The sequence below is a fragment of the Porites lutea genome, chromosome 2 (assembly GCF_958299795.1).
Source record: "Porites lutea chromosome 2, jaPorLute2.1, whole genome shotgun sequence".
Taxonomy (NCBI): domain Eukaryota; kingdom Metazoa; phylum Cnidaria; class Anthozoa; order Scleractinia; family Poritidae; genus Porites; species Porites lutea.
In genome coordinates this window covers 50,319,911-50,346,808 of record NC_133202.1, presented here as the reverse complement: position 1 = coordinate 50,346,808, position 26,898 = coordinate 50,319,911, and the positions used below count along the sequence as shown (strand labels likewise).

Sequence of the window (26,898 nt, the reverse complement as noted above, 5' to 3'; positions counted from 1 at the left end):
CTAAAGTCAAACTAAAGTCAATGCGTTGCATTATCACTTATATGGAGGTGGTGCTTATTTGAGGGCATTGGTCCAATGAGTAAATTAATACTGTATTGTTTTTGTCATATATAATGATGAATACCTTACAACAATGACTTCAATAATTGACCACTACAGAAAACACCATAACATACCATAATGCTCTCTGTTTGTCACCCCAACATTTTGAATAACCATTGTTTTCAGTTTCTCTTGGGGCCAAACTAGCAGGTTTCATTCCTTACAAAAAGCTATTCACCAAATTAAGAACTGAAGGGAACTGAAACCAAGTGCCCCGGGGGAGGGGGGGGGGGATGCTCATCGTCTCACTTAGGGGTGTAAATTTCGGATTTTGGTCTCATTTACGGTGTTCTGGGCAAAACGCCATCATCATTTAGCCGTGAAGGTCTCATTTAGGGTTGCACACGAAAAATATAAAAATATATACCACCACGCCACCACCACCATGCCACGCCCAGATCGGTCACCTTTAGGGGTTTAATTCACAATTTCTGACGAGCATCCCCACCCCTTTCATATGCGGAGTCCCCCCCCCCCCCACCAAGAGCATCCCACAACTATTTCTGGGATTATTACAGGGAGCATGCCTGTCAGCTTTTGGCCAATTTTTTTCCTTGTCCCTGGTAACAGTTCCAGAAGTCGTTGCAAAGGTTAACTCGACCCAGTTTCCTTCTCATTTCTAAAGTGGTGATGAATTGAGACTGGAAAATCTACTTGGAAAATTTGGCAGGGGGTATGGCATACTTCTTGAAACCCTTAATTTATTTCAGGTGAAAATGATTAAATGCCTCAAAGCAGAGCCCATAAAGAAGTGGTGGTAACCACTTTCTATAATAACTTGTACATAAAATAGACTTCATTACATGAGTTTTTGGATCAATAACATTCTTGAAATTAGCTACATGTTAAAATTCACATATTTAAAAAATGCCAAAATCCAAATCAACCAATGAGTGCAGTTGGTTAAGGCCACTACTCCTCATTGAGAGTAAAATTGACTCAATGTACACAAGGGACTGTTAATTGACTAATTAAATGCCTCTTTCAATGCCCTCTCCAACAGAGAGACATACTTTGGGTGAACATGAGTGCCATCAAGTTTGTATTCACTGTTGAATTCAGAGTGTTCCTTTACAAACAATTCATTCAAAAGATTAAGCCAGTGCAACCCACTGCACTTCTTTACATGCTCTTCAAGTTTCTGGTTGAATTTTAACACCACAGCCCTTGTCTCATCCAAGACAGGAAATATGGGGTGGACAAAAGTCACAAAACCGCACTGCTCTGTTTGCTCCTGAAGAAATCGAATGTAGATTTCTACAGTGGCTGAAATTGCTTCCTCTATTGTGTCATACTTGCAGTTGTGTACTGCACGTAAAAGGCCTTCACGACAATCAATTTCTCCAATGTTGAAAATGACATGAGAGCCATTTGGAACTTCCTTCAATGCATTTAAGAGGGAAAATTTAGGGTAAAAGCATCCTTCCTTTCTAATGTGCCAGATTTTCACACCAGTAGCCAGTAAGGGATGAATGACATGTGGTTGATCTCTGTAATTGATCACTCTCCACGCAGGTGACAAACAGTGACTGTCAGAAGCAAAATAAATAAACTCTTGTTTCATTGGTAATGGCATACATGTAAATGGCACATTCATCAAATGACTAATGCATGAATAAAATGCAGCTTCATTTCGTAGCAATGTGAGGTGTAGGTCTCTTCCACTATGAAGTTTATCCAGAACTGGTAGCAAAGGCTTCACAAGGTTGAGTGCTCCTTTCACAAACAAGATTTTCACCAGTGTAAACAACAGTCCCAACTGTTGAAATTCAGATTCCAAAACTGCTCCAACATAATCTTGACCGCTACATTCTGGCAATTCTTTTACTGCTGCATTGTTTAGATAGATACCTTCATCAACCTGCAGAAGGAATGGCGCAATCTGAGAGAATGAAATGTTTGCAATTTTAAGGGCATCATTTCTCTTTATGAAGGAACAAGCAACTTGGAAAGCCTTGTTATACTCATTTAGAATTTCATAAGTATGGACAAGGTAAAGGCAGATGCCAGGATCACAAGGTGACAGCTGACTGGCATGTTCAACTAATTCTAAAGCTTGTGTTATTGCACCTGATTCACGCAGAATGTCAGCCATGAACATCATTGATTCGGATGATTCCCAAGTTTCACGCATTTGATTTCTAAATACATCCAATCCACCAGGCCGGCTAATCAGCTTGGCAACCTCTCTTCTAATATTATGTTCACCTTTGCTGAGTACCAGTGCAGTTATCATGATAGTTATTGCCTCATGTAAGTCCTTTTCAGACATCGCTGAAGTGCAAGTAGCAAACCCTTTTAAACTTGCCACATGAGTGTCATTTTCTCTCAGCACATCTGCAAAGAGCTTCCCTGCCATTTCAATTTTTCCCTCCATGGCAAAAGTGTTGGCAATGGCAGCTTGGATGTCATGTTTCTGCCCTTGAGAAGCTCCAATGGTTTCTACATGATCCATGTATTTCAAATAGGCATCCCTTGCCTCCTTAAATCTTCCAACTTCAGCTAGACAACTTCCAAGGATAAAGTTCAAAGCTGTATCATTGGGTTTAACTTGAATTGCTGCCTCAATATACTCTAATGCTAATTTTGCACGTCCGGCTTCTAAGTAAATTTCAGCCAAGCACGAAAGAGCAGATGAGTTGTTTGTTTCAACTTGCAAGGCTTGGGTACAAATGTGGGCTGCATTTCTCAGACTGCCCAGCTTTTTGAGGTCCAGAAGAGTGAGACAAGTGTTTGTAACAGATCCACCGGTACTCAGATCTTTCTCAGAACCCACTGTGGTTTTTACTATTCTGGATTGTTTTTCACCTTTCTCTTTCACAGACAGCAGATGAATTGAAGAAGCAGTAGTCTGTACTAAGGTTTCCACGATATTTTTTCGTCTTTCCTTTGCTTTAGAAAACTCTTTTAAAACAACGAAGAGATCTAAGCCATCCTTGATGACTGAAACAACGTCTTTCTCAAATGGTAGTAAGGCTTTCTTCCTGTCTACAAGTGAAATGTCGTCGAGAGAAAGCTTGGTCAAAGGACGGCATCTTTCGTTGAAAGCAGCTAGAAATACATCCAGCAAGAGCTTAACGTTTCCCTTTTTACCACTACCCCATTTGTAAACCAGGGTGAACGCAGGAGGGCCGTCAAAATGGACATAAAACTTCATCATTAATGCTTCCTGTTCGTTGCCATGTTGTTTTTACAGACAACTGGAACTTAGTCTCCCAGACAGGGAGGGGCATTCATCGTGCATACATGACGTGTTTTTTTTTGTTGCGACTTTTTAGCAGAGCTCCACGCGCGCGCGCGTGGGCGGAGCCCCATAGCTAATCCTTCCTTTTTTTAAATAACATGTATTATTTACTACTCTTCTTATGACAATACTTACATTTACATGGAGGGAAAATAAAAACAACGTACAAGAGAGAAAGGCAAAATACGATGTTACAGCATTTACAACTAATTACAAATTTGACTACCAATTGCAAAATTGCACGATAAAAACACGATACAACATAAACATAAAGAGTCTATCCTACTAACTAAAAGGTGCTCTGTATTTGCACTTGTTTCTGCATCACTTTAACTTTTGGAACTTTTGGATTTACTGAATATCAGCAAGTTTATTGTTGGTTTTCACATGACGTCACCAAAATTCAAACTACAAAACTATCTATCCCACCGAGATTTTACTTTCACGATGTATTAGAGCAGCTGAAAACTAATTTTCATACAAATTTTCGCTTCTAAAGGGTTCTGTTTTGTGATAGAGTACGCTTGAATTTCTAAGCTTTTGCGTGACGCGGCATTTACATGATGGCCAAGGGAGCTGTCATGTATCACTTATTTCAGGCAATTTTGCTATCTAAACAGTTCATGTATTAGAAAAAGTATTACTTTAATGTTTGGCTTCAGGAAAAATCATTCAACTTCGTTAGCATTGATTGACCTATATGAAAAAATCTCCCTTGCTCTTGATCGCAATGAACATGCCGTTGGCGTTTTCCTTGATCTTTCTAAGGCCTTTGATACCGTCGATCATAATATTCTGCTTGACAAACTCGAACACTATGGTATACGTGGCGTGGCTCTGGACTGGGTTAGAAGCTACCTCTCCAACAGGTTGCAATTCGTTCAAGTTAACGGTCAATGCTCCTCTCCTCAAACTATCTGCTGTGGTGTCCGCCAGGGATCCATTTTGGGCCCCTTGTTTTTCTTGCTCTATATTAATGATTTAAACAACGTATCGACGCTCGTCGAGCTGATTTTATTCGCTGATGATACTAATTTATTTATGTCCCATAAAGATCCTGTCTACCTGGCAACCTCACTCAATTCCGAACTTAATAAATTATCCACTTGGTTAAAGGCAAACAAACTCTCCTTAAACCTGAAGAAAACAAACTTTATGTTATTTAAACCTAGACAGAAAAGGTATCATTTTCCAATGCAAGTATGCATAAATGAACAGAGAATCGAACAGGTTAAGGAAACGGTCTTCCTCGGTGTAGTCCTTGATGAACATCTGTCTTGGAAACCGCACATTTCGCAAGTAGCTCGTAAAATCTCGAAAGCAATAGGTGTCATTAATAGAGCAAGATTTTTTCCACCTAAACCCTGTCTAAAAACTCTTTATTATTGTTTAGTTTATCCTTATCTTCATTACTGTATTATTGTCTGGGGATCTACGTACAAAACCAATCTTCGCCGTCTTGTCTCTTTGCAAAAGCGAGTTATCAGAATTATTTCTAAATCTACTTTCGATTCTCATTCAGACCCTATTTTCAAAGAATTAGAGCTACTAAAACTTTCCGATATTAGACAGCTAGAATTGGGTAAACTTATGTTTTCTCTTAACCATTCTCTTTTGCCTTCAAAGTTCAACAATTATTTTTCTTTAAACAAACAAGTCCATAGCTATGCCACTAGACACGCGAACGATTTTCACCTTCCTTCTTGTAGAACAAACCTTCGTAAATTTTCTGTCAGTTTCCAAGGACCTACTTATTATAACTCTATAGAAAATGATATTAAAGAATCTAATTCTCTCCACTTATTCAAAACGAAATTGAAAAAAAAATTATATATGAATTATTAGTTATAAATCTTGTAGTAAATAGTTTTATTTCTTCACATGTCTGATATTATTTTTATACTTATTGTTACATGTACCATACTTTATATTTTGTCAACTCAGTCTATGTAATTAGTTAAGTTATACTTACCTTCATTGTATTTTACTTTCGATCCTGGCCTTACTGTTACTGTTAACTGTATTTTTACTTTGAGGGAGCCCAATGTCTATAGGCCTCATGGTTTCTTTTTGGGCTTCCTCGCCACTTTCATTTGCTTTTGTGTAACTGTCTTGTTTTATCGTTATTTGTATTTTGTGGTAAATCAAATAAAGTTACAAAGTTACAAAGTTACAAAGTTTTAAGAGTTCCTCGAAGAATAAATTCACGCTTTTGTAGCAAAACTCGGTAACAGATGTTTTTGTTGGTTTCCGTCCGCCATGTTGGAGCCCATCCAGGTGAGCATCAGCATGGCGTCTCCATACAAATCTCTATTAATTTTGTGAAAACATTTCTTCGGATATCTCGTATACGAAATATTCCTCTGGCCTAAATCTTGGCGAGGGACTTTGCGTATTTCCCTCCTTTTTATTTCCCAGGTTCTGGATTTTATCTAGTATTGAACGGTTTTGATTTTTATTTTGATCTACTTTGAATGACGTGACACTGAAAACCAGCAAATTGTCCGAGGAGCAAAGTTTAAGAGGGCTCCATTTGTTTTTGAAGGATATATTGTTAATGTTAGATGCAACCTCTTTTTCAAATTCATGGAGTCCATAACGGTTTGTATATAAACCTGTAGCACAGGGTTGAAATTATTTAACTTACATGTGTAAATATATCGTTTGGCGATAAGGAAAAGGTGATGTAGTAATAAATCGGAAATATTTAACAATTATTCCTCGAGCCCGAATGGGCTGTGAGCAAGAGAGGATAAAGGGGACAGAGAAGGCATCCCCCATACACACCCTATTCCATAGGTAATTCGTCTCGAGTTATTTTTAAGACCACAGATCCCAAGGGGGATTAGACAACAGCCAATCACAGAGCGCGAATGTGTTCGGCGTGGATGACCCACGCTCAGAGCCACGCGTCCTTCACGAATTGACGCTGAAAAAATGGTGGAAGACGCGGAGAGCGATATTGCTATTCGTTTTGTCAACGAAAACGACTAAGAGAGATTTCTACCAAAGCGGTGTCAGCGAAATGGAAGAGAGTATAGAGCTAACAGTACAGCAGGGAAATCTTTAACACACTGTATATTCTCTCAGGATCATTTATAATTTACAGTTTGAAGAGGGCAATTTGTGGTTTGATATTTATTCTTTTATTAGTCTTTTATTATTCAACAAAAATATCACTTGGCATCCTACTTGCTTTATTGTACAAACGACCGGTTTCAATAGACCGGCGAAATTTCTCATTTTATTAAAGCACTGAGGTTACGACAACTTCGAGTTAAACTGGTTTCACGGGTTGTCAAAGAGTCCAGCGATTCCCTTTTCCCAGGTGAGCGCCGACTCATTTCGCTTAAATATTCAGAAATGTTCTCGATCTCTTTACGCTTTCATTGCCTTCCGCCCGACATGTTTTGCACGTCGTTTAGTCATGCGAAACCTCCACGAAACATCCACGCAGCGCGCGAGGTAACTTTATCCCGATTCTAAAAATAACTCGAGACGAATTACCTATGGAATAGGGTGTGTATGGGGGATGCCTTCTCTGTCCCCTTTATCCTCTCTTGCTGTGAGTCAATAGCCCATGCAGGAGGCCGAAGGCCGAATGGGCTATTGACTCAGAGGCATACCTCAATTTGCATACCTATTTACACCCCGGTGTAAAAGGTGTGCTCAGATTTATTCCCCAGTTTGCACAAATTTGCATCATATTTGCGCTGAGCAAATTTAAAGCAAATCCCTTTTTTTCGTCCAGTGTTGACAGCTGAAGCTAACAGAGTTTTGCGTCAACTTGTGATGTATTTAACTCTCTTTTTCCACTTGATGTACAAAATGAAATGCAGCTGCTATCAAGAGTCTTCTGTTATTCATAGCTGGTTTGTTTATTGGTTTTTTGGTTGAGAAATGCGTCGCTTGTCAAAGTCGGAAATCCGATTTCGGATGGCATCGTTTTCGTTTTTCACGTTGCTTGATACGTAAGAGGGTTGGAAAGTCTCAAGCGATTCTGGTCTTACTTGATATATAGTTTTCAGGAGCTGCATCTCAACTGGTATGCCTGAGTAATTATTGTATTTGATGTTTGTTTTTTTATATCTAATTTCATGAAGTCGATCACAGTTATGCGGCAAGTTTATGCGCGTTTGTAAGATTTGGCAGAACTTTAAAAAGCCTTTAGATATACCTTCTCACCGCAGATAGAAATAAACGTTCCGAAGGATATTTAGTTATAAATTTGGCTGTAGAAAGAAAACTTTGAGCGATTTTCTTGTTTTGAGTTCATCTTTGAAACAAGCAAACTCCGGGCTCTTTTGCAAATTTAATCGCTCTGCGGTTTGTTTTCAGTCGTTCATGAACATCGCTTGGAGGAGAACTTAAAATGCCGCGCGTATCAAACGTTATAAACCCATTAAATAAAAGAATAAACATAATAAATTCTTTATTATGTTGAAGCGTAACTCTATTAATGTTCATTCAAACACTCGACACAGCTCGCACTGCAAGTTTGGCGCTTGTCGAAAATGAGAACCGGCTGGCCGTATAGGTTACTTTGGAAATTTTTTGAACGGTTTCGCTATTAAAAAGCCCAGGATTGATCGTCCTCAATATTGACTGGGTGCAATTTGTCTTGAAAAATTGTGAAATACTGCATTCTGTCCAAGGTCTGTATGATAAATACAGTGCCTCATAGTACTGTTTCACCTCAGATGTGATGTATAAAAATTATATAAAAGGTTGGTTTACAGACCCCCAAATTTGTTGGCAAGATTTTGTAAAGTAAACTTGTCGAATGCAAAAAATTGGGCCTGATTTGTTTTCCATGCAAGAATTTGTTTTCCAGGCTTAATCTACTGTAATCAAGAGCCATTATAGCTCTTGAATGAGATCGAGGATGATTGCTATTTTCAGGAGCCGGCTCCTGTATTTTTTGGGTGTACATACAAGGCTATCAACTCGATGTAAGATGTTTCACTCTAAAATCACAAAGCCTTTACCTCAAGAGGCACATGAATGTGCCCTTAAGTTAACTGATTTGTGGATTGCAAGTTTGTTGTTTGATTTATATAATAAATTTATTAATGAAAGCTTCCCTTTTAGCCCTGACTAAATCTATATACTGCATAAATACGGTAGAAACAATATTATGAGGGCGCTTTCCAAATATTTTTATCGAAATTTTAACTAAAACCCGTCACTGCCGTGCAAATACTGATCTGGCTGGATAGTTCTGATTAATAGTGGAACTCTCTTTACGACTGGACTGTTCCTGGCAAATGGAAAGTGCCCTAAGTAGTATGGCAAAACTCAACGGCGCAAACGACGCAGTTTCGACAAAGAATGTTGTCAGCTTCTCTTTTTACGCTTGCTGTAACTGCTCGAATTCACATAAGTCCTCCTGCAAATATGCGCCCACTTTCGAATAAGCCGCCCTTTTTGAGGCTGAAAAAATATCAAGCAAGCAAATAAGCCACCCATTCAAATAAGCGCACTAACCGTCTCCCAAAAAAGACAAAATCCTTGAATATATCGGTATAGAACTAGAATACAACGGTTAAATAACAGAACTTACAGGATATTAGAGGAAAAAGGACTTCAGTACTATCGCTAACGGGTGATCGAGCTATAACTTCAAAAAAAAGCCTGAGAGACGAAAACAGCCGACATTTCGCGACCTCACCACCGAGAAACGTGCGCAGAAATTCCATACTGATGACGCGATCCGGGTAGTGCTTATGAGTAGTTAAAGGAAATTTTCCAGATCCAGATCTAAATGGTGTCGCGTTTTCTGCGATCGTTTTTCAGACCTGTTTTCGCGGGGAGACTTGTGGTGGCGTCGCGAAATGTCGGCTGTTTTGTCAGGGTAAAAGTGATCCCTGAAACAGCTTATAACTTGATCGTCGAAGAAATGCCAAAAAAATACATCTTAAAGGCAAGCTAATTTTATTAGCCGAATTACTGGCCTCAAATAAATCAGCCCTTTGCCATATTGCCAGCCTTGCAGTCAGTTTTGTTTTAATTCTCACTTCAAGTAACGTCTGGCATTAGCATTTCTTAATGTATCTGTTCCTTTGCGATGCATGTTAAACGCAGTAACTAAATAATGACAAGTTGGCGTTAATGGGGGAGCACTGCCTTGCGCTAGGTTAGCCTGTGCGACTTCCGGCGATGGCGTGACAAAGAACATCACTAATCTTCCCAGCACTACGAACTGAAGGCAATACAGCACGTGCTGGATCGGACAAGAGTATCGGTTTGCAGGCGATATTAAACGGCAACGCGGCCAACAAGCTTGGGGGAAGTCGCTCCGCAGACTTAACCGCACCGCCGAGGAGTGTCCCTAGTTTATTTGATGGCATAGCACAAAGCAAAGCCCAAACCTCATCTCCTTAAAGGGAGGGAGGGAAAAATTTTACAGCAATAATATACTGAGCGCTCACCTTGCTGAATAACAGAACCCGAGTGAACTCTGAACACTTGTTCTAGGCTTTTATAGCTAGACAAACGGCTGCTGGCATAGCCAGTGGAAAAGCCTGTACTACAAGACTTAGACAGCTTAGCGTTGCACGTGCGAACTCTTAGCCATGAATAGTGCATTGAAAAAGTTGGCCAATGCTGTGGATCGTACTAGCCTGCTAAAGACAATAAGCCCGTAAAGTTCTATGCTAGAATACAATGTATCTTAGAGCTTGCTGACCTTGGCAGCTTGACTACACAACTGCTTTATTGAAAAAGAACCGCCATGAAAAGGATTACTGATAACTAGCATTAGAGATCCGGCAAGAAAGAATGAGTCAGCTTTATTTACGTTGAGTGAACCTCTGCATTCAAGGGCTTTTACTAATTTCATGGTTTGCCACACCATGTATGTCGTTTTGAAAATGCCTCAGTAATCTTTATTTATTAAATATTACACTTCTAAATTAATCATGCATATGGAACCAGCTCTACTCCTGTATTCAAAGTACAGTCACAAAATGAATGTACAACGTTCTGTTATCTAACTTATGTTCTTTCTTCCGAAAATATTTTTTCAATTCTTCAGTTGCTTACTATGCATTTACACAAACCACAAGGGTGGAAATCTTGTTAAGAAATATCAAAGTATCAAATCAGAGGCGGTGGGAGAACTACAAGCCACAAATTATACCCAAATAAGCTGGACAGACTAAATATAGTGGAAAAGTTAAATAGCCTGAAACCACTGACCATATTTTCTGAAACTTCCTAAATGGAATGCCGGCGCGAACTATTTGATTTTCCAACCAGAATTTCTGGTTTCCCATGTAAATTGTAAGCATCCTTTGTCATTTATTCCTACACTGAGGTCTCCCTTCTATTCGAGCGGTAATGAACAACAACAGGTGATAAAGCAAAGTCAGTTATACAGAGATCTGAGGGGTCCGTGACAATTTGCGGACTGTGCGAGCTGTCGTCATGGCCACCCATGCTGTCTGGCGCAACTTCAGTTAATTCCTGCTCTTCAAGCTGAAAGTCAATAGCCCCAGTGTCCTTCACGGCGCCAGCCACGGAGGGCATAGCTATTCGTCCACTTTGAAATTGCTGCCTCAGAACATTCCGCCCCATCATTCCTCGGATTTCTCCCTGTAGGTCGTTAAGAGGAAGAAGCATTGCTAGGCAACAGGACATGGACCATTGGGGATTTTTTCTCCATTTTTGAATGAAATGGTAAAGGTAGACCGAGTACTGAACTGAAATAAAGACATCAAGAAAGTAAGGAAAATTTGCATACTAGAAACAACACAATACAGCCTGCGTTTGCAATACAGGGCTGGTAGCTTTAATTGATGCATTGTTGCTGCGGCTACTTTAGTGTGCGTAGCAAGCTTTTTTGCTCGAGTTAATGAACGAAAGCTGGAAGGAGAGCTAAAAAAAAAAAAAAAAAGAAGGGAGAGGGAGAGGAGGAGGGGAGAGAGTTTCCCAATCAGGAAGGTAGGGGTAGAGGGAGGGGAAAATTTAGTAAGGGGAGTGCACGCGCGCATAAGCGTCGAGCGAAGAAGCCGCGAGAGAGGCGCGAGAAGCGAGGGTGGCGGCTTCAGTCACGCGCGTGGTCATTTTTGTGTCTATCGCGTTTCTCCTCGGCGGACTAAGAAAAAAGAGAGGCTTCTCGTGGTCTCAATCTTCAGCTTACTCACCAACAAGTAATCCGATCACAAGAGTGTTGGCAGCAATCACCAATATGTTGAACATAACAGAGTCCACATACGGATCTATCGCCGCTGGAACATTTTCTTTGGGAATTTTGCTGACAGCTCCAATGCCCAGATTGACGAACGTAACAGCAAGAGAAGTAAGCATCAGTTTGTTTTCAAATGGATCTTCTACTGGTCTCACGTAGGCAAAAAACATTCCATACAGCCCTGAAATAACGCAAGCCAATCCAACGTATGCCCTGCTCTCCCCTCCCACGAGAATCAAGCCAGATGTCAATATAACTTTGCGAACTGTCTCGACAAGCTCCCAATACCATGACCTGGCTGTGTAATTTTCAGAAAGAAACCTCATCCCTGCCGCCAATTCTTTTCCAAAAGTTTGCTTTTGTCCAGAGTCGTTTAACGATGCTTTGACTTTCCTGTTTTGTTTCCAGAGAAAGAGGTAAGAGGCAAGAGGCAAAAAGACGATGTATGCAATTGCAAAATATGCCACAGAAACCAAGCGCTTGTATCCTGGACTATCGCATTCAATAGTAAAGTCTGCTTTTAGATATTTGAAGCAACCTTTACCGTTATCTTCATAACAAATCTTGCGGCAGGCAAGGGGAAGGACGTTTGCTGTTTTTGAGCAGGTGCTAAGATAAGTAACAAACAAGAAGAAAAAAAGATTTCTGTAGATAAGCTCCTTGCTTTTTGAAATCTGCTTGGCTTCCGCATCATTTTCCAGGTGACGACTTTTGAAGATCATCAAAAGCCTTTTTATTCCATAAGATGTCCCAGCCACTGTAACGGCAGCTGCATTCATTGCGAGGATAGCAAACAAACTCCCAAATGCATCCACTTTTAACTGAGGAAATAGACAATGAATTGGAGCAATCTGAAGAACATTTAGTTGAAGCATTTCGGAATATTCTGCTATGGCAGCCAGGGAATCAGGCCACTTAATGAAAGTGAAAGCATCCAGTATGCCAAACGTAACCTGATAGAAACCAATGACGACTTTTAGCCTGGCCAAAATTATGTCAACCAAAGCGCGCTCTCTGTTCTCTTTGTTTTTCTTAATGCTCGTCCAAACTACTACCACTACAAGGAGCAGCAGCAAAACGAAGGTGATGGTCAATTGACCCGCCATCCAAGCCTTTGTTGGACACTTCTTGCAATTCTGAAGGTGTTTGTAATACTCATGGCTACAAACTTCACAGAGGGGCCCTTCATAGCCCTGTCCACATTTGGAGTTCAGACCGCCCTCGCATGATTCATTTCTTGGGCATTCATGTGGCATAGGCAACGAATAATTGTATTGGACTCTGTTACTGTCGAAGGAAGGATTTGATGACAACAGATTTAAGGTGTAGTTCTCATAGAGGCCTTTGACGGAGTCATTGGACCATTTCCACCAATAGCCCTTCTTAAGTGTAATGTAGTCATTTTCGCATTTCCACCCTTGTTTATCACATCGCTGACAGCCTTTAAACATGTGAGTGCGATGAAAACCATCCAAGCATTTGCATGCACGAAATCCAGCGAACGAATTGGTGTCTGTTCCTTTGTAAAGGAGTCAAGGATAGCATAACAGTTAATTGAAGAAAACGTCCATAAATAGATAAAAAGGCCAAAAATCGATTTTTTAAAATCAATTTTTCTACAGCTCTCTTGGGAAACCACGACTGTCAGAGCAATTTGTTATAAAGAATTTCAATTTTTTCTACGTAGACATGACACGAATTTTTTTTAGATTTCCTGCGTGTCGCCTTTTGTATCAATCTGACAAAATCTCGTACCCAGATCTCACTCTGTCTTTGGCAGAGAGAGGTCTGGGTAGGAGATTAATATTGACCTCATTTGGTGACTGCTGTTGTCAAGACCCAACCGCAGCGATCAATTGACTTCACAAAATTTAAAATGGCAGCGCTCGAAAAATTTCTAAACGTTAAAAGGAGATTGTGGAATCAATTTTTGGTTCAATAAAATCTATCTTCACTTCTTAGAACATTTTAAATCAAATTGCTGTACAATTATCATTACCCTTTAGCAATACTTGGGATTGCGTCGTTACCTTGAGGGCACGCGGTGCAGTTTAATGCATGTGTCCCTGGTCTATTGTAGAGAGAAACGTATGTTCCATTTGGACACTTTTTACAGCCTAGTTTGCTTACAAAAGCTAAGGAGTCCGAAAAATATCCGCCTGCAAAATGAAACATTAACAGGAATGAAAAGATTCTTATTGCTTAACATGGTTAGGGCGTGGTCGATCGCCCTTTTTCCGAAAAAATAATTCGCAAAAGTTTTGTTTTCAAACCTTACTTTCATTGAAATATTTTATTTCAAGCAGATTTCTAGATATTTCAATGTAATGAATGCCAAAACAAGTGATTTACCGAGGGTATTTCATTTACTCTTATTCCGGAGGAAGATCAATCGAACACGCCCATAATATCATAATCAAGCAGATTTCTAGATATTTCAATGCAATGAATACCAAAACAAGTGATTTACCGAGGGTATTTCATTTACTCTTATTCCGGAGGAATATCAATCGAACACGCCCATAATATAAGAAATGGATTGAGGAAGATGAATAACAAGGCGTCAAAGGAAAAGATGTTACTGGAGAAGCATGAATAATTGCAATGAACAGATTTATGGCTAGGGACTGAAAGTAAAAGAAGCAATACCTAACGTAGACCAATGGATAGACGAAGTGGTTGTTGGACCGGACGATCAAAGAAAAGAGAAGAAAACGGACAAAGGGAAAGAACGATTAAAATGGATCAATGGATTAGTGAATATAGACATGAATGAACGTACGAAATATACATATTGAAGAAAACAACGACAACAACAACAAAACTAAAGTCTGAAACTTGAGAGAGAGAGAGAGAGAGACAGAGATATGGATGATGGAACATTGGCTAACGTCAGATCACATGGCAAAAATTTACCTGGAGGGCAAAGTTCACAGCTCGGCCAATCTTTAATTGATGCATTGACAAATGTTCCTGTAGGGCAGGGAAAGTACCTTACGTACTTTTGCATAACTGTTTCGTTTGCAAACCCTGATTGTTGAAGCGACCGTCGTAAGATAGCCACAGAGGGGCTTGTGTAATATTTTTCAAAGCGTTCCACGTCGAAATAGTCGTTATCACTGTTTCCAACTCCCCTGAATTAGATATTGACAAAAAAACAAAACATGAAAAACAGTTGCAGGGGCATACATACACCAACCCACGGCCTGGCCAGTACCTCACGCATGCGCACAGCCATATCACCCGGGCAGTGGCAGCCATGGACAGCTGTTTCGCCCTTATTAGGGCTCATCAGTATGGCATAACCGTTGGGTCAATGAACGGGGAAAATCCCCGTGTATCAAAGACCCTTTACTGCCGAGGTGAGTGCAAGCACTCCTTTAACCGACAGCTCCACACAACACATGTGGGAACTGTTCGGGCTGGGAACCGCAAGGCAGTTCTCCCACGGCATGCGCGGGGAAGGCGGATCACGACTTACCCTGATCTGTGTGCCAGTAAATTCAATAAGGTAAACTTAAAGCAAGGGGCACACATGCCGCGGGAGAAGGAGGTAGAGAAGCGACGACCGGAAATGCGTCTGCTGTTCGCAGGCTATTAACAAAGGAGAACTTTAAAAACTAAAACGATGAATTTGGCGGCCTTATTGTTTCTCTTCATTCCAGGGAGAGAAGTCGTGTACCAGCTTTTCTAACCCTAAATCTAAATGGTCTGCTCCCCTAACCTAAAAAAATGGAAATAATGATGAACAATGTTGTATTAATGTTTTCCCCGACCTATGAAAAGACACCTTACGAGCAGGGAGAGAATCGTACGGTCATACGGTTCAGACAGCGATCAATAGTTCATAAATTTATTAAACGTTACCCGGCATGAACCAAGCCTGAAAGAGTATTAACGGGTTTATTGTAAGCTTTACGTCTAGCTTCGATCAGTTAAAGATTTAATTCTACACGGAAATTAAAAAAACCGAGAAAGTCATCCTTGAAAACTGTCAATCACAACAGAGAAGGAATATATACCTCGTTTAAACTCGATATGTCAGCGTTTATCGAGGTGGTTCAGTAGATAGTGGCATTGTTACTACAGCAGTGCTGTAGTAAGGAGTTTTTAGTATTCATGGTCAGCGGTTGTTACCATTTTGCTTAGGACTCGTGCTAGTTGCCGCCATGTTCTTGTTTATCACATGTGTGATTTAGGTTTACAATCCATGTAATCCTTCGCTCATCCGTATCGTGTATTAAAAGGCAGACTAAGTTATTATCTAAAGAACTGAAGAACTGAAGAGTTAAAGATTATTTGGAGATAAAGGAAAGATCTGACGATTCAAGTTTTTCTCTTTTTCTTGTGAATAACAACGAAACTCCTTCGGATGCCAAGTACGACTTTCGAGGGCAGCCACAGGCATTAACTATTTTTATTAATACTGGACAATGTTATCACTACCCAACTCAAATACCGATTTTCACAGGTGCCTAATTTAATTCGAGAGGTAACTGCTTTGAAATAGGAACGTCCGAATCACCAAATTAAATACGACTTTATCGAATCTGCAAGGGAAACAGTCGAAAATTCGACTTAGGTTCAACATTTGATCTATAGAAGTCGCATTTTACACTTGCCCAATATAATGCGTTAATTATAGAAACCCTTACCCATACTGGATAAAAATTTTTCTAGAGACTGGAAATATTTACAACAAAAAGAGTTAAATTCGGCACCGTCATATCCGACATCTGAATCAACTGCCGTATTTAATTACCTTCATCGACTAAAATAGGTGTTAAGCACTCATAACAAATTCCACTGGTGGAAGGGGCCTAACATGAGATAAGTTTCAGCTTAGTGGTTTGCAGGCTGTTATTAAGTTGTTGCTTTCTTTTCAGTAAGAGCAATTCGTATCTCTCTTTGTAAATCCATTTTATTAATCGGCTTGTGCCGCGACTTAAGAATCAGTTGACATGATTTGTGCATCAAAAAGAACAATCAATTTTCATCCACCCATTTCAATAAAAGCAAATAGAATCACTTCTCACTATAGCGGACAACCTCGAACCATGACTTCGTCGAAGAAATATGCGGCACCGAAGAAAGACTTAAAAGCTAACCCTTTTTCATCAAGTTATTTTATGGTTGAAACTCGAAGCTTATATAGTATATACTTTTACCGGTATCACTTGTAATAGTAATAATAATAATAATAATAATAATAATATTAAAGATACTTACAGATGAATTTTGCAGAGCATATCTCCCATGTTGTTCTTTAAAGTCATTGAAGCAATTTGGCCATCGCTCACATTTCTGCAAGGTAAGGGTCAATTGGTTGAGTTTGACCTTTTTAGTCGAAAGGGTAGAAGAGAAAGTGGTCTGTTATGGCCTCTTTTGTTTTTGTTCTTTCTCGTTTGCAATTTTCCATTTCGGTCCACACAAGTTACAGCGGGTTAAGGCAAATATAAATAGACGGAAGAGTTCTATAAAAAAAAAACTTTAACAGGCTTTTACTCGGTAGCCTCTTACAACTGCAAAGGGTTAAAATAGAACTGCGAGGTTAACACGCTTGCGCAATCCATATTTTTAAATACGTAATAAGTATTAAAATACTTATTACTTTGCACATTTTTCCGACCACCTAGCTTAAGTTGTAAAAGAAACTAAAAATAGTTTAAACTTACATTTTGGTTGTTGCCACACCTTCCAGTGAATCGAGGTCGAGGGATCTTAAAGCTGTTCGTATCATGTATCTGTTGCATGTAATATATAGATTTAGCCAAGGCTAAAAGTGAAGCTCTCGTGGGTTCTTTTAAAAGGACTGGTTCACGATAATGCGCATGTTTAAGTTCTGACAGTAGCTGATTGTTTTTAAACCAATCGGAAGCGAGTTAAACACACGCAAGTAAATTTACAAAATTCAAATTCATTGTTCGCGACGCGAGAGTATTTCCGGGCATTTGGTTTGATTTTATATACCCCATAATTCAATTTTATTCTTTGCTACTCCTCAGATATATGTTGCAGCCGATAAGAATAAGATTACAGCCCTGTCCTGCTTTGAAATAAACATTTACCAACGTGTATTTTTACGAGGTCGTACCCACGCTAACAAAGCAGTCACCGATCAGCAAACAATTTACTGTTCTCTCAGTTCGCCTTATATAAACCCAGAAACACTTACAAATAGCGCCTGACCGGTGACAAAAACACACAACGTATGAGTATAAAGATTATCCTTAATTGAGCATAAATTTCAATTGCTTATCAGCAAATGAACAAATTCATTCGCGTTGCATCAGTCAGTGTTCCACAAAACAAATGTTATCGAGTAGAACACATAAAGAAACTGGATTATAAACAGAATATTCAGGCAATAATTTATTTAAAAACATCAATTCTTAAACATATACGATCGTAAAGCAAAGATACAAGGAACATTTCAAGTGTACCAGATCGGTGAAGATCGCGCGGCCTGTTGCGGTATAACTACAGGCCGGAGTCAAAAATCAAATCAAAGTTGAACGAACTCATGCCTTTAACCACTTTCCAAGTGTCGTGTATTCTTTTCGTAAGCCACACGCTACTCCTAGAACCATACCAGATCGATCGGCTAAGCTTCTCTATCTCCAAAGACTCTTGAGAACGTCCTGTTGCCGGACGGCCACGATGCTCTTCTGATCAAAACATTATTTTTTGCGTCTTCTTAAAACGTAACCAGTCAAACAACGCAAGCACACGTTAATCACCACTACCGAAGTATAACTAGGCCAGCCAAAGCGACGGATGTCGGAATAAAACGAAGGATTTTCAATGATTGCACCAGTAATGGCGATTTCGAATTTAGTGTTGACCCAACAAATTTATTCTGAAGTGACAAACGGCGCGCATGCGCATAACCGTGATCGCGTCCCTTTAAGAACTGTCTTGCTAAACGAAAGTTTTCTGAGCCTGCGATCACTTGGAATGCCTTAGCTGGTCAGCCGAGAACCTTAAAAATGAGTTGTACACCTGAGGCCGCGATACACTGGTTAGCCGGTATCCTATTTTGGCAGCTGTCAATTGATCATAACATAAATGTCCAATATTAAGTTCATTACCAAATCAAGTCATGGTCTGTGCTTAAACAACGCTAAATCAGAACATCCAAAAATAGTTGACGTCGCTTACGAGAGTTTACAACTATATTGCTTTGCCTTGGGGAAAACTTGGTGTTTTCGTGAAAGAGACGAAAGGTGCTCCCTTAGTTACAGGACAGACGAGACGTTCTATACTGCAGTACTTACATTCTGAAACCAGAGGACTTTTTAACAATAAGCGCCTTGGATCCAACATCTTTAATTTTATTATCGGAAAGGATGCTGTGAGGAAAACAAAGAAGTAGGAAACGTGTATGAGAAAAGCAAAGGAGAGGACCACATTGTTAGCTAAAATCAATGATTACAAAAAAACTTACAGCAGTTCCAACTTTTTAAGATTTAAGAAAGCGTTGTCTGGAATCTTGGTGAGACGGTTGTCATTAAGCAATCTGCGAAATTGAGAAGTACAAATGTTGTTATACGAATGCAATGGAGCATATAGAACAACGAAATCCCTGTATCATGAATGTTACGTTAGGTGTTAAGTGTGTACATGTTTACTGCTTACGGTGAACGTCGTGATGACTGTAACGATTACTATCTTAATGTGAGTAGTTTCTCACTATGTGCGTACGCTTCGCTACTAATAAAACTTACCTTTTGTACCTAGCGAGATGCACTAATTAGCTTTTAATACCTTCAATTGTTTAAAAATAATTTGCTATTTAAAAAACAAAGAAGCCTTTACTGTGCTCTGTTCTGTTGTAAAGCACGTAGGAAGCCACTGGAGAACGAAAGAAGTATAGGGTGAAACACGAGACGCAGTCGAGCGTTTCTCCCTACTTCATGTATAGTGCTCTAGCTGCTTCCTAAGTGCTTTACACCAAAACGGGGCAAGGTCAAACCTTTTTCATTGCTTTAATGACAAAGAATTCGGTTAAATCCCACACATTACTTTCTAACTTTCAAAACAAACTATTGGCTGATGGCGAGACACATAGCGCTATGTTTTATACATATGTGCTCTCGTAAAGCACGCTTTTTCAACTACTCAAGGCGCGCATTTTTTCTGAACTTTATCATAAAACTAGTTATGGAAAAGAGGAAGGTGTAGAAATGCAGAACTGGGATATCACTAGAAGGGGAACGGCTCAAAGCAGCAAAAAATCCAACTAAAGTTGCGGCTTTTGTCGGCTTTTCACCTATAAGAGGTGCAAACGTTCAATGACACTGATCGCAAAATATTTATTTCAGTAATCAGCGTCTTCCAGTATCAGAATCATGATCATGGCGCGTGTCACGAACTACGAATTTACCTTACTTATTTTAACCATCTGGCCCCAGTTGTTCAAAAGGTGGATAGCGCTATCCGATGGATAAATCTTTATCCAGTGGATAGTGCAATTGGTTTCCCAAATACTTATCCACTGGATAGTGATTTATCCAGTGGATAGCGCTATCCAACGTTTGAACAACCGGGCCCTGGTGACAAATTGAATAGTACAAGAATTTATAAAATAACTGAGATAGTACGCGTGATCTGATTGGTCAAAAACCTATGGTTTATTATACCGGTAAACCCATAGAAAAAGGCAACCGGACCACGAGCCATAAACAAAACCGGCTATTGATCTACAAACAACGACTTTAGAAACGCTAAAAAACAGAACAAGTTACTTACCCAGCCCTTCTTAATATTAAAAGCGTTGGTTTCCACATTTTATTACTGAGCGTCACAATTCGCTACTGCCATAGCTTTAGAAGTTATAAAGTACAAAGCTGGAAAACAGTTTACATTTCACGACGATGCCAAATCGCAGAGAAAGACAACAACTGTGTGAATTTCTGGTGTACAAAGTCTCTAGGAAAACTTAACAATGTGCCAACCAGCAACAAAACGGATAGTTTTAGCATTCTTGATTTATTTTATCTCAAACTTAAATTCCTTAATGAAAGAAATTGTTCCAAAAAGAGATCTCTGATCAAGATATGGTACAAAATCGGCCGCTGTAGGTTGTAAACAAGCTGCCAACGATGATGAAAGATGTCAGAGTTTTGGGCTGGTTTTTTCCAACATTTGCACAAATTATTCTGTGATATCGATGCCATAACCTACCTCAAACCACCTCACTTCACGAATCGACAAATATTAACGCCAATATGTGACTACGGCAAAGAAACCTTTCTCCACCACTGACATATTTCCATCGGTCGCTGTACGTTCATATAAAGTTACATGCGACAACTTCGCAAATGCAGCCACGTCGTTACCGCAGCATTTCTTGATCATGATTAAGTCCAGAAAACAGATCTTAAACCACTGCGGCTTGTAAAAAGTGAATGAAGTCCTCTATTACAATAGCTGTCAGTTCCGTCTGTAACAACGAAATTCTTACGGATCGACTCAACAAAATACAGCTACGTACAGTCTGATGTTCAATTGATTTCTACTTCTGTAGTAAACAAACCATGAACGTATTCTTTCATTGTACGTTCGCACGAATATGTGTTGACTTTTCCTGTAAAACAGCTTTCATAAGTTATCATGTAATGAGTGCAAAAACTCGTGTTTTGAAGTGCTGCTGTTTATTGTTTGACTGAACTGTATGAGTTTTGAGAAAGTTCAACGCTATTAAATCGTGAGTCATGATTGGCTTATGATGACTTTAGAGAGAAGACGTGACTTGATCACGGTACTAGAACCATATTTTTTGCCTAAATACTCCATTCTATTAAAAGTTATTTTATAAAAGCAATATACCACACTTTCTATGGTGACCTGTTGATAATTGGTTAGATCTCAGATGTTAAACACCTGTCTTAAGAAGGTGAGACTAAAGTTTGTGTATGCAGTCAAATCTCTCTAAGACGGACATCTTTGGGACCGTCACTAAGGGCGCTTTCCATTCAACTCAAAATTCCGTTAATTTCGGTTGGTAAATCAAATGGAACGGACCATTTCGGTTTGGTCCGACCGGAATATTCGGGACCAGCTTTGAAGGTGGTCCACCGTGACCGGTCTGGTCATTTCGGTCGGTCGGACCGAAATGTCCCTTTCCATTTGCCAAAATTGTTGTCCCCAGTACCGCTCTTTTCTATCCTGCTTACAAGACCAAGTAGTTTCCAATGGAAAATGAAGTGCTGTGAGTAAAACATGACATCTCAAATAGTTTAAATCAGTTGCAACTTTTTTCGATTTTTGATATTTGCCATTAACAGTGTCAAATAACTGACGCAACACGAAACGTAGGTGAAAAAAAGTGTGTGAAATCAAGCTACAGTTGTATAAAAGTCCGTGAGAATCTGCGTATTATTTGTCTGAAACCTGTCGACGATATTTAACTAAAGCAATGTATCAATTAAGCTGAAATGAATACAACAAAGCCTGGCTGAATACAAATTGGCTAAAACACCGAATTTATTTACCGTACAGTTCCAGGAATTGCTTCGAATCGTTCGAATATTCTGAGAAATGTATCGCTTCAATTCACAAGAATTTTTTACCTTCAATTGCATTCATAGGCTTTCTACACGAAATAGGATTCCTCCGCCTTTAGTTTTCCACCGCCCCTTTTCGACAGTCGAGTGTTCTTTAGGATATAAACAGTTTTTACTTTTCTCTTTTAGAGCGTAATTATGAGTGTGCTGCGAAGCAACAAAACGCACGGTGGCTTGGGTCGGGTCTGTGCAACCGGAATGTACCGTTCCATTGAGCACGTGAAGTTTCCGAAATTTCAAACCGGAATTTTTGTTGAATGGAAAGCGCCCTAAGTGTCCGTCTTAGAGAGACACTCGTTTGATAGAGTCAACAAGAGGGAGCAAAAAAGGGAGGGACCAACTCTAGGTGTCCGTTTTAGCAAGGTGTCCTTCTTGATCGAGGTGTTCGTTAAGAGAGAGTTGACTATAATTACAAAGAAAACAGATATGTTCCCTTCACTAAGGCAGTTACAACCATATTATATTACTCAGCAGACCATGACATATACATATCTGTGCGATGAAGATATGCTACCCAACTTACAAGAACCGCAGACTGGTCATAGTTCCGATTCCCTCAGAGATTTCAGTCAACTGATTATCTCCCAGAAAACTATGTTATATAAGGAAAAAATGAATCAGTCAAAAGCTTTTGATTCAACCAATAAGGGTTGGTTAATCCTAACAGTAAAATTAGCAACTTCAATTAGCTTTGTAAGAAAGCTTCAGTGAAAAGCTTGCGGCTCGTGCTTCTTTGGCACTCCTTTGGTGTTCTCCAAAATTTTCACTTGCATATTTATCTCCAGACACCATGTTATTAAGATTATGATTATGATTCTGATAATGATTATGAATATGATAATGGTAATGATAATGATTACGATTACCATTAAGATTAAGATTATGATTATGATAACGATTACAATTTTATGATAATTATCATTATTTTATTCCTGCTTAAGCATTGGATGCATTGATTTCTTTCGTGATGTTAGTAAATTAAATCGGAGACGAAAAGCACTTCATCCTCCTCAGTCGGGTCCGCAGAAACAGCGCTACGAAAGTTTCCTCAGCTGTCGACCCAGCTGGCTGCCCCTCAGGGTCTACGATCATGATAGGTTATTTCGCATGTGCTTCTTAGAATTTCATCTTCTGAAAACTAGATTTGAAACATCTCTGCTTAATCTTGATATACTTACAGGTGTGTGACTGAAGTGAGATTTCTGAAGAAATTGGCACCAATTATCTCCAGCTGGTTGCTTCCTAGATGCCTGAGATTTGGCACAACAAAGGAAAAAAAAAAGTATTTTCTTCGAAACAAATAAATTAATAAGACTGAAATGGTCTACGCTTCTTTCTACAAACAATTAACAATTATTGGACGAACGAGGTTGAGCAAAATATCGTGATTTGTCAGCGGCGAGCAGATCAATCATTTGCCAAAGCCGAAGGCTGAGGCAAATGATGGATCTGCGAGACACTGACAAATCACGATATTTTGCGATAACCGAGTTTAATAATTGTTTTATCATTCGATCTCCAAGTCTTTTTTTTTTAATGAATATCTTCGGGAAGCGAAGCTATCTGCTTTTTTTCACGCAAGAAAGATCGCAAGAAGGATGAGCAGAATATTATTTGTAGCCAAACACAGTTGGACGATATTGTGCATGAGCAGACTATTATTTGTAGGCAGTTATTTGCAGGTCACGTGGTGAGCTTTCGGCCAATGAAATGGAAGAAAAATTTGCATTGAATGATTATAGCCTGTACTTAAGGCTCAGTTAGATTACCATAGAGAAGAAAGTTTTTTTCTTTTTTAAAATCCCTTTTTTACTCTCTTTTTTACCTGTGTGGTGCATATAGCTAGTGACATAATGTGGCAAATTGAAAGCAAAGTTTACAGGAATATAAAAAAATGCAGTATGTATCATAGCCTATCTACCGGTATTTTTAGTAATACTGGACACTGTTAACGTTACCCAGCTCAATCGTCGATTTTCATATGTGCCTAGTTTAATTCGAGAGGTAACTGCTTCTAGATGGGATGTCTTGAATCATTGAACTAAATTCGACAGTTTCAAATTAAATACGACTTTGCCGAATCTGCGACTGAAACAGTCGAAAATTCGACGTAGGTTCAAGACTTGATTTAGAAGTCGCATTTCACATGTACCGAATATTAATTATAGAAACCTATCCATATTGGATAAAAAAATTTTTTCTAGAGACTGGGAATATTTGCAACAAACGGAGTTAAATTCGGCACCATCATATCCGACGTCTGAATCAACTGCCGTATTTAATCTGTACTTTCATCGACTAAAATAGGCCGGTGTTCGGAACTCATGAGAAATTCCACGTGTAAAGGGGGCCTAACATGACATAAGTTTCAGCTTAGTGGTTTGCAGGCTGTTATAGACCTTGTCACGGTTTTCGACTCCATCGTGACGAGTAGGCAAACCGGAGTGAGAAATTGCAGTGTTTGTATGAGAATAATTATAATGTCGAATCATTTCCATAAAACGGCTGTTCTGAAAAAAAAAAAAAAAAAAAAACGAATTGTAAACTAAAGCTTCACTCCTAAGGATTCTACTAAAAAAAAATTGAGGGCGTTATATGCGCTAGAAGACCTAGAACCACTTTTTAAAATTTTCTATATATTTGTCTGTAAGAAAGTCCTGGGAAAAATTACAGACAAATATATGGAAAATATGAAGCAAGCCTCAGGAGAAATTTAAGCACAGGTACGGCCCAAAAATCTTTTGGTACAATCGTTAAGGGGCACCCAACGACAATATAGTTCCACCTAAACGTACCATTGTTAAACGTATTTTAGCGTTTAAATGGTAGATATAGGCATATTCTTATCCCCTAGAAATTTTCCATCTGTTCGGATTTCCTAGCTGAACGTCTAGTGCTCCGAAAATTATAGGGAACAAAACTTACCTCTTCGAAAATTCCAGCCAGAAAAAAGGCTCCCGAAAATTCTAGGTGACCTTTTAAGGGTAAATATCCGTTAAAAAGTGGGCAATTTTACCGTTTTTTAGATGTTCGAAAGTCCTAGGAGAGGCAGGCAAGCAAGAAACTTTACAACAAAATATTCCGAAAATTCTAGATCGCAAATCGTGTTGCGAACAGATATTTTCCGAAAATTGTCGTTGGGTGCCCCTAATCCTTTGCTTTGTAGGTTTAGTTTACACCTCTTATTTCTTTTAGAACAGCCATTTAACGGAAATTATTCGACATTAGATTCTCATACAAACATTGTAATTTCTCTCGCGGTTGCCTACTCGTCAAGATGGCGTCGAAAACCCTGATAAAGTCTATTAAGTTGTTCTTTTCTTTTCAGTGAGAGCAATTCGTATCCCTCTTTTTCAATCCATTATATTAATCGGCTTGTGCCGCGACTTAAGAATCAGCTGCAATAGTTCATTTTACTTTATCTATGAAATGATTTGTCGGTCACTGGACATGATTAATTATCAAAAAGAGGGATCAATTTTCATCCATCCATTTCAATAAAAGCAAATGGAATCACTTCTCACTATAGCGGACAACCTCGAACCATGACTTCGTCGTATAAATATGCGGCACCGAAGAAAAACGAAAAAGCTGATCCTTTTTTATCAAATAATTTTAAGGTTTAAACTCGAAGCTCTATATAGTGTAAAATATATAATAATTTACTTTTGCCGGTATCACTTGTAACAATAATAATAATAATAATAATAATAATAATAATAATAATGATGATGAGGAGGATGATAATAATATTATTATTATTATTATTATTATTAATAATAACAAGGTGCTTAAACACGCATTTCACAACGCATGGAAGTCTCAATGCTTTTTACAAAAAAAAATTCACCTAATCTAACAATAAACACGGTTAAAAAGGTAAGTTTTTAATCTCTATTTAAAAGAGTCAACTAAGGAGCACTGTTTGATTGTAATAGGTAGGTCATTCAAAATCTTTGGTGCAATGATTGAGAAGGATCTGTCGCCATAGGTAACCGTTGTAGTCTTTGGAATAGATAGCAGATTAAAGCTGCTTGACCATAGTAAACGGTGAGGTGTGCAATTAATTAGCAGCTCATTTAAATAGATTGGAGCAAAGCCATGGAGGATTTTGTAAGTGACCAACAGAATCTTAAAGTTAATTCTTTTATTCTAATGGGAGCCATTGCAAACTCTTTAAGATTAAAGTGAACTGCCCTAACAGTTAGCCTTGCGGCTGTATTTTGCAGCCGTTCTAGTTTCTCTAGCTCATAGGAGGGTAGTCCGTGAGGAATACTGTTGCAGTAATCCAGTTTTAAAGAAACAAATGAGTGGTCCCTAGAAGTAGTTTCACCGAGTCCAAATTTAAAATGACGCAAATTTTAGAACATTTATTCATTAATCTGACCCCGTAAAGTTTCAAACCGGTGTCATTTTAGTCTAGAAATGTTTATAAGTTGAGTGAAATGCAGTCAAAAAGTACCTCGAAAGGGCTTACATAACACTAAAAAATAACTAGCAAAAAACTATTTTTTTCTCGGGCTGATAAATGTCAGGATTTTGCTTGGAATAGACAACAAAATTGATTTAAACATTGAACATTTGTAGCTTTTCAAGAATGAAATGGAGGGCAAGCTGAAATAGCCCAGAAGGGGGCCCAGAAATGTCAGTTTTTGTTTTTGTCCCTTTTGTTATATCGTGTAGTCTAAGCGAACGCACAAGTGTTGAACATGTTTTCTTAAGGAATCATGTGAGAGTACTTGTTTGATGACTTTCAAAGGTAATGTAAACAAACGGCGATATCTCAAAATCTA

At 39.0% G+C, this 26,898-nt stretch overlaps 2 protein-coding genes across 2 annotated transcripts in view; both read right to left on the bottom strand.

Moving 5' to 3' along the window:
• Window positions 1-633: 633 nt before the first annotated feature.
• LOC140927160 (uncharacterized) lies at window positions 634-3,290 on the bottom strand. Its single transcript, XM_073376811.1, has one exon. The coding sequence runs from the start codon at window positions 3,260-3,262 to the stop codon at window positions 1,070-1,072; it is 2,193 nt and encodes a 730-aa protein (XP_073232912.1). The 5' UTR covers window positions 3,263-3,290; the 3' UTR covers window positions 634-1,069.
• A 6,820-nt stretch (window positions 3,291-10,110) lies between these two features.
• Window positions 10,111-26,898, bottom strand: part of LOC140926362 (uncharacterized) — a 28,142-nt gene continuing 11,354 nt past the window's right edge. The window contains exons 2-7 of the mRNA XM_073376114.1: window positions 18,985-19,056; window positions 18,815-18,889; window positions 14,454-14,671; window positions 13,568-13,696; window positions 11,494-13,056; window positions 10,111-11,049 (exon numbers count right to left, since the gene is read on the bottom strand). Of these exons, the coding sequence (XP_073232215.1) occupies window positions 10,655-11,049; window positions 11,494-13,056; window positions 13,568-13,696; window positions 14,454-14,671; window positions 18,815-18,889; window positions 18,985-19,056 (2,452 nt within the window). The 3' untranslated portion in view covers window positions 10,111-10,654. The remainder of the gene's footprint in view (window positions 11,050-11,493; window positions 13,057-13,567; window positions 13,697-14,453; window positions 14,672-18,814; window positions 18,890-18,984; window positions 19,057-26,898) is intronic.